This window comes from Nomascus leucogenys, chromosome 20 (genome assembly GCF_006542625.1).
Source record: "Nomascus leucogenys isolate Asia chromosome 20, Asia_NLE_v1, whole genome shotgun sequence".
Taxonomy (NCBI): Eukaryota; Metazoa; Chordata; class Mammalia; order Primates; family Hylobatidae; genus Nomascus; species Nomascus leucogenys.
In genome coordinates, this window is record NC_044400.1 from 36,848,273 (window position 1) to 36,857,418 (window position 9,146).

At 36.6% G+C, this 9,146-nt stretch overlaps 1 protein-coding gene and 1 pseudogene across 1 annotated transcript; one reads left to right on the plus strand and one right to left on the minus strand.

Moving 5' to 3' along the window:
• Window positions 1–230: 230 nt before the first annotated feature.
• LOC100602717 (olfactory receptor 4K3) lies at window positions 231–1,176 on the minus strand. The gene is given in 3 exon segments (XM_003280910.2): window positions 231–313; window positions 316–939; window positions 942–1,176. Coding segments are annotated over 3 exon segments (942 nt in total).
• Window positions 1,177–7,813: 6,637 nt separating this feature from the next.
• LOC115831735 lies at window positions 7,814–8,755 on the plus strand (annotated as a pseudogene).
• The last annotated feature ends 391 nt before the right edge of the window (window positions 8,756–9,146 follow it).

Below are 9,146 nucleotides of genomic sequence, written 5' to 3' on the forward strand. Positions count from 1 at the left end.
TTGTGGTCCTTTCACATAAAACATTAAGTATACATTTTATAATGCTCTACAGTAAATGTCATGTTGTGTAAGAAACAATTAATATGACCAGAACTTCATGACAGCTGAGGCTGGTTACAGAAACAGTTCTACCACAAACTAATTGATTTCTTGCAATAGCATCAATATGTTGACCAATTGAATGAGGGGGATAAATGCTGAAGAAGTATTTTATTTTTCTATGAGGAAAATTAAGAAGTATGGTCAGTCGTCCTAGATTTAAAGATATGGCTGCTTAGTTTCCTCACTGAATACTTGACATCTTTATTCCTAAGGTATGGATCACTGGATTCAAGAGGGGAGTGAATATGGTATAAAACACTGAGAGTACTTTGTCTATTGGGAAATCTGTGAAAGGCCAAATATAGATGAAAATGCTTGGGCCAAAGAAAAGGGTCACAACAGTAAAGTGGGCACTGCACGTGGAGAGGGCTTTGGAGGATCCACCAGAGGAATGCTGCCGAACGGTGACCAGGATGATAGTGTAGGAGATCACCAAGAGGATGAAGCACACCAGGGCAATCATGCCACTGGTTGAGATCATGAACCCCCCCAGAATATATGTGTCGACACAAGTGAGTTTAATCACCAAAGGGAGGGCACAAAAGAAACTGTCTGCTTCATTGGGTCCACAGAAGGGCAGATTCACTGTAAATGTTAACTGACTCAGAGCATGGAAGATGCCGACAATCCAGGAAAGTATCACAAGCCCAACACACATTCTCCAGCTCATGATTGTTAGGTAACGTAGAGGCTTACAGATAGCCACATACCTATCAAAGGACATGGAGATCAGCAGTACAATCTCAGCACCCCCTAAGAGATGTAGGAAGAATATCAGGGTCATGCAGCCTTCAAAAGAGATGGCTTTGTGTTCACTAAGGAAGTCTGTAATCATTTGGGGGTGGCAAATGAGGCCAGGGACATGTCAGTGAAGGAGAGATTGCCCAGCAGAAAGTACATGGGGGAATGAAGGTGTGGCTCTGATGCGATAGTGACCACAATAAGAAGGTTCCCCAGCACAGTGGCTGCATAGACTATGGAGAAAAGCAGGAAGTAGAAAATCTGGAGTTCGAAAGAACTGGACAGACCCCGTAGCATGAATTCGGTTACCACAGACTGATTGCTCCAGGCCATTTGCCTCTGATTTCTGGAAGGACTCTAGCATTTCCATTTGGGAGGAGAAGCTACGAAAAATACAGCAATTCAAACTCAAAGTGGGATTTTTGCAGGACTAATTTAGTTGGCAGCCCACCATCAGATAGTTCCCTATTGTTCTCTTTTCCGGACTCACAGTGGCCAAATATTTTTCCCAATGGCCTTTCTAGGTATTCAAATGATTCAATTAAATATCTTTTTTTTAATGACTTAGCAATTTGTTTTACAAAGTAAAAATACCAATATTCATAAACATAAATAAAAATTAACGGTTTTCAAATATTTACTCCCGCAGTTTGTGAAATAGTTTTTAAAATTTCCACACTTGCTGGCAGCAGCTTTGTAAAGAAAAGGGAAGTGAAAACCTTTTTTCAAACATCATGAAGGGTGAAAGACGGATGAGGAATATTGAGGGATCAAAGCTTATTATTAGTGGGAACACAATAGTGGGGGAATGTGGGCACTGGTCTCTTGCAGTGGCTAAGGAAAAAGGAATCCAAACATGAGGGAGGAAAATGACTACAGAGATACATCATCTGTTTCAATTTCTCTAATGGAGATTGTCTAGAATAAAAGTGAAATGGCTGGGCACGGTGGCTCATACTGTAATCCATCACTTTGGAGGCCGAGGCATGCAGATTACGAGGTCAGTAGTTCAAGATAAGCCTGACCAACATGGTGAACCCCGTCTCTACTAAAAATACAAAAATTAGCCGGGCATGGTGGCATACACCTGTAATCCCAGCTACTCAGGAGGCTGAGGCAGGAGAATCGCTTGAACCCGGGAGGCAGAGGTTGCAGTGAGCCGAGATCGTGCCACTGCACTCCAGCCTGGCGGCAGAGTGAGACTCCGCCTCAAAAAAAAAAAAAGTGAAATCACCTCTAATTATTTGTTCTTTATTTTAGTTATACAGATATTATGATGACGCTTGATGTATGTCACCAATGCCATACATTTTTCAGAGGCTAATGAACATGTTCTGGTTAAGGCTGAAGGTACTCATACATTTCTAGTAATTTAAATAGAAAGACTGTTAAATACCATGCTGCCAGAAGCGAGGCATTTTTAAATGCTAGAAATTATTGATTTCACAGAAGCTGTTGAAACAAAAAACACTCTTCCCTGTTTCCAGAGTTTACATGGAGGAACTGTTGAGACAAGTTTACATCAGATAGAAGATAGTAATGAATTTAGAAGTTATGAATATAACGTACCTCAAAAGTTGTTAACTTGGCTGATTAAGGAAATCTCTGTCTCACTGAAGATCTGGATTTACAAAGTGCACTGAAAGCCAATTGAAATGATGTGTACTCCAAAATTCATGACAAAACCTTTTCGTCTTTCTACTAATCCAAGCATTTGTTTTTTTTTTCTTCTCAAACCTCTGGTTGTAACTATATATCTAAACAATTGTTCTGAGACCAAACCCAATTTACTCATTCAACTACCTACTGTTCTTTGGCTTTCATTAAAAATTGTGTGGCCTTTGAAAAACAAATAAACAAAAACCTTCACATTGTTCTTCTAGCTTTACCCATCCCAGAAACTTTTAATTTCTTTTGCACTCACCTACCTGATATTTAAATAGAAAGTCTCTAGCACAGCTCTCATTTAATTGGGGTACCAGAATAACAGTGACCTGAAAGTCAGAAAATGAGAATTGAAATCTTGTCCTAGGAGTGTGGGATCCAGTAATTTACTGAGTCAACCAATGCTTCCAAGTCTTCATATGTAAATAGGGGCGTTGATCTAGATAATTTAAGATCCTTTCCACACATGTAATATAACAACCAACTCCTGAAAGCAAGGACAACTGCTTCACAGTGAAGTTAGGTGAATCACTTGCCTAATTTCTGGGGAAAGGAGGCTCACAGTCCTTGAGACCTTTGTATTTATGACAGCTGTATTGATACGAAATAATTTTGTGAATTACATGGCAAGAAAAAGACCAGCTGCTGCTTGGGGAATAAAGAGATGTTCAAGTTGCAGTGGGGAGTTATTAAAACTTTAGGTTTGGCCATATTAAAGGTGAATTACAGAATGCATGATTGCTCGTAAATGTTTCATGTACAGGGCATGGATGTGATTGGCTGGGAAATATAAAGAATACGCGTATCTTAGACCCAGCAAAGACAAGACAAATAGTTTCTATTATTTGACTTGTGAGACTACAAGTGTTATCTCTCAGTTCCTCCATTAATACATGAGTATAAGGCCTGTGTATCCCCATTTGGAAAAAACTGATACAGAAAATAATAATGAACGTTCAAGAATTTAAATTTGTACTATTCACTTGAGTCATTATGGAGTAATGGAAAAAAAGTGAAAAGTGAAAAATTCTGGTTTATAATTCTAACTATGTAAAGAACGTGAAGTAATCAAAATTTTAATATCTCCTAAAAATCAGAGTAACAATCAATAAATTTAAATGCCACCCATACTTAAATATTTCTCTATTAACAAGAAGTTTGAATTTTATATTTCACAGAGCTTGTATTCATAAGGTGAAAAGAAATAACTTGATGAAACTGCATTATATGCCTCTAGTATAATATAAAGACATTGATCTCAGATTTGGAGGCCTGAGTTTACATCACAGTACAAGACTTTATATATATTGAGTACATCACCACATTATCATAAATCTCAATTTCCTCATTTGCACTGAGAGATTAAAAAAAGCATTGATATATCAATAATAAAAAACCATTAATTAGAGAAATAAAAGACCAAGAACCCTGCATAAAATGGGAAAAAGTGCAAATAGCTGTTATCTATATAAAGATGCTCAACTCTTTTATACAAACATATGTTGAAATTCATGAGATGCCACTTATCATATTCATATGGTAAATGTTTCTATCAGGCAGCAAAATTCTAGCAGCTTGAACACCTGCTTAGATGATACTACAGTGAGGTAATGCCAGAAGGAATATAAATATATATTATAATATTATATATTCCAGAGAATATAAAATAATATAAAAATAATAAAATCCCATGGAGGAACGTTAATATATATAAATATACACAATATATTTTTAAATAGTATATGTGTATATATGTGTGTAAAGTGTGTATTATATATAAATATATAATATTCATATATATTTATATGAACATACACACACACATATATTTATATGAATAAAATATATATATTATTCATTTACCTCTAAGGAGAGGAGATGATAGGGGACAATAGGAATGACATGTTGGAATGTCAGGGATAAAATCAAAACATCTCTGATTTTATCTACATTGTATTTTTTGACTTAGGTTAAGAAATAGAGTTCAACTTAGAAACGCAGAGCTACCATGCACTGTGGGATAAGGCATTTACCATAGGAATTAGCCCTTAACAATTGTGGAAGGACTAGAAAGCAAAGACATGAAACAGAGAGCTGCAGAATCAGAGGCAGCAATAGCCAGTCAATCAAGAAACCAAGCCATCTAGCCAATGAATAGAGGTCATGAAAGGAGTAAATTTTGCTCGTAGAAAATTTTTGTTCAGTTGCTACTTCTGAGGATCGCAGGCAGCGCAGCTGAGGCTTCTGTTGTCCTCCATTCAGAAGTTGGGAAAGGTGGACACAGAGTGAAGTGGCTGAGAGCAAAACAAGCTAGAAGCTGTTGGCGCTCTGCATCTGTATAGTCCGCAAAGATCAAGAGTATGGCTGGTGCTTTAGGTGCTTTTCAATTCCAAACAAATTTATTTTAGACAACTCCAATACAGAAAGACGTGGAGAAAAGAATTCTGGGAACTGTAGTTCTCAGCTTAACCACTTTGACAATGAAAGATGTAACGTGCACTCTCCGGTCTATAGGAAAGACTCATGCCTTGCATTATTTACCTGGGAGCTCCACTGGTACTGGAACTTTCAGAAAGGCTTTCCTAACATATCTTGTGCCTCACCTGGAGTGTATAAAATGGCTAGGGTCTGGCTGGTACTCCATATTTACAATAATATCTCATCATTCTGTATTCCTCCCGTGTGGTGTGTGTGTGTGTGTTGTGTACGTGTGTCCTGTCTCTCAATGTTTCTTTGTATTCTATTATCCTAAGACCCTGATGAGTTAAAAAATAAAAATATAAACAGTGCTGGAGTCACACATTGACTTTTAAAACTTCTGCTCATGTGTGGCATATGATACTTCTAGTCACATTACATTGAACAAAGTAAGTCATGTATCCAAGGCTCTGGTAGATAAACTGAGGGTTATACTCCTTCCACAGCATGTGAAGGTTGCTGAAGGGATGAGCCATATACAAAAGGTAATCAGTTTTGATTTTCTAAAATTCAGTCGGCTGGGCGTGGTGGCTCACTGTTCATCCCAGCACTTTGTGAGTGGAGGTGGGCTGATCACTTGAGGTCAGGAGTTCGAAACCAGCCTGGCCACATGGTGAAACCCTGCCTCTACTGAAAATATAATTAGCAGGGCATGGTGGCACATGCCTGTAATCTCAGCTACTCTGGAGGCTGAGACAGGGAGAATTGCCTTGAACCAGGTGGCGGAGGTTTCAGTGAGCCAAGATTGCACCATTGCACTCCAGGCTGGGTGACAAGAATGAAACTGTCTGAAAAAAATCAGTCTACTACATAGACTGCACAGGAGAATAATCATATTATTAGTATTCAATAAATAAAAATATTCATAATGACAGTTACTTGGATGTCTCATTTAATTAATTACAATCACATTCACATTTCTGGTAACTTAGTCAAAATTATCTCCTTATATCCATTCATTTAATGATCTGTATTAAATTTCTCCCTTCTCCAAACTATCTAAATAAATGCTTACATAATACTGCTTTCAATAATCATAATTCTGCCCCTGACATTAAATGACCCGTTATCTTTTATATGAAGTTAAATTTTTAGAAAAGCGTTCTTGTTCTTCTTAAACTGCTAACTAAATATCCCATTTCATGGCAATTAAGTTGCACTGTTTTCCCTCCAAGTGCATTTTTTTTTCTTCTGCCAATCAACATTTAGTTTTCATTCTAAGTCAAGTTCATGACATGTCTCCTGCAAGAACACTTGCTTGATTGATTCTGCACATTACCAGTTTTTCTTTTTTTTTAACTAAAGTCTAGTTCATTCATGGTCTCTGAGAATTGACTGAACACGAGGTTTATTTGGTGGTATTTTTCACCAATTGTTTTATTTATAGGTGTTTAATATTTCCAAATAACTCTAATTACTTGAAGCAGAGGTGAATGTTTGGATTTTGTTCTCTGTTGCTTCTAATATAGCATTAGAGAACCAAGAGTGCTTATTAAAATTAGTTGATTTGATATTTCCCTGCGGCTTTTTGAAATTAGGACTTTCCCAACTTCTAGTCCCTGAGTCTCTCAGGTCCAGGTGAAAACGATCTTTGTAAATTCCCATAAGATTCTTGAAATATCTTTCCTTTGTGAACTCAATAATACCATCTTTGTTGTTTAATAAATCCCATTGCAAGATGATTTCTTCAATTCCCATGTCCCTACAGCATCCATTTTATCCACAGCTGGTACACAACTAATGATTCAACTAGGTCATTTATTTATATTTTAAATTGCCTTCTATGCTCTGTCAGAAGCTACTTAACACTGAATAATCTAAAGCCCTGGTTCTGCTATAGATCTGGTAAGTAAAAGTGTTTCACAAATGAGTTCTACTGAAATATTTTAAATATTGCCCTTCCCACTCCCATTCCTAATCCCTATTCCATGCAGCTTAGGTCAATACAACAGTTTACATATGTTGACATTTACAGAAGAAGAATTCAAACAGAGGTGAAATGAAAGAGATTGATCTTTGAGCACTTTCCCATGAAAATGTTATATATCCTTTATGATATAAAATTTTAAATCATAGAATTATGAATATTTGTAAGGAACACATTCATATTTTAATTAAAAAGAAAGGACCAAAAGAAGTTAAATGTCTTTCCTTTGTCTATATGACTGTATTGTAATAAATTGGTCTTCTTTCTCTGGATGAATATCAGCAAAACTAACTTTCTATGTATTTCTTTTGAGTTTCAAAACAGGAAACTTTATCTGGGAATACTTTAACAGTTCATCTCTGGAAATGTACAAGAGCTCTACAACTGTCCATCGAAACTTCACTATAATGTGCTTAAGAGCCCTTACATGTGATATAATTTTTATATGTTTTCGTCAGTAAGGATATCTTTATGGACAAATTCCAAATGACTAAACATGTATGGTGTATGTGTGTTTCACACATTGTCAGCATAAAGTAAGTTCTTACTGTTATGGTTAGACTTACCACAGATGAATAGATGGACAAATAGGTAGGTAGGTCTGTTCAGAATGATATTATCTTGGTTGGATTGCCATTTAGTATCGGAAAAGAAAGTGTTCTTTTCAATACCTATGATTAAGGAACATTTTGCTATAAGCTCTATATTTCATAATTTCATTCAAAACAATATACCAAATGAGAAGGATGGAAAGAATAGTCAAGATAAGTTTTATAGAGAAGATAAAATTTCTGAAAGTAGACAATTGGAAATGAATCTTTTTCTTCCATTGAATCTCACTTTCTTTTTTTTTTTTTTTTTTTTTTTCGTGATACAGGCTTCTGCCAATGAATCAAGACAATGGATGTGGCCAATAAGTCTACCATGTCTGAATTTGTTTTGCTGGGGCTCTCTAATTCCTGGGAACTATAGATGTTTTTCTTATGGTGTTTTCATTGCTTTATGTGGCAACAATGGTGGGTAACAGCCTCATAGTCATCACAGTTATAGTGGACCCTCACCTACACTCCCCTATGTATTTCCTGCTTACCAATCTTTCAATCATTGATATGTCTCTTGCTTCTTTTGCCACCCCAAAGATGATTACAGATTACCTAACAGGTCCAAAACCATCTCTTTTGATGGCTGCCTTACCCAGATAATCTTTCTCCACCTTTTCACTGGAACTGAGATCATTTTACTCAAGGCCATGTCCTTTGATAGGTATATTGCAATATGCAAGCCCCTGCACTATGCTTCAGTCATTAGTCCCCAGGTGTGTGTTGCTCTCGTGGTGGCTTCCTGGATTGTGGGAATCATGCATTCAATGAGTCAGGTCATATTTGCCCTCACGTTACCATTCTGTGGTCCCAATGAGGTAGACAGCTTTTTCTGTGACCTTCCTGTGGTGTTCCAGTTGGCTTGTGTGATACTTATGTTCTGAGCCTCTTTATGATCTCAACAAGTGGCATAATTGTGTTGTCCTGCTTTATTGTTTTATTGAATTCATATGTTATTGTCCTGGTTACTGTGAAGCATCATTCTTCCAGAGGATCATCTAAGGCCCTTTCTACTTGTACAGCTCATTTCATTGTTGTCTTCTTGTTCTTTGGACCATGCATCTTCATCTACATGTGGCCACTAAGCAGCTTTCTCACAGACAAGATTCTGTCTGTGTTTTATACCATCTTTACTCCCATTCTGAACCCAGTAATCTATACTTTGAGGAATCAAGAAGTAAAGATAGCCATGAGGAAACTGAAAAATAGGTTTCTAAATTTTAATAAGGCAATGCCTTCATAGTTTTTGTGACACAGAACATTAGTCACAATGCTGTGTTAGGCTCTTCTTTCTAGAGGGTTCTTATCAAATTGTAATTGCCAAGAATTTGTGAGGGCTCAAGTTCAGTGCATTTTGAAACTATTCTCATGAATGTGAATGTGTTCAAAATACATTTGAAATTTCAGAAAATCAAGTTAATGAAAACAATTTATTCTAGAAAAAAAGACTATAAAAATGTCAGGAGTGACAGTTCCAGTTAGGACATTCAATATCAATAATCAATTTATTGGAAAAGAGGACCAAGGAATGAGGAGAAATATAGATTAAAGCAGAACTAGGAGATTATGACAATTACACACAGTTAGCAACTGAGTCACTTAGTGACAAGCTAGCGAGATTCCTATAATCCTTA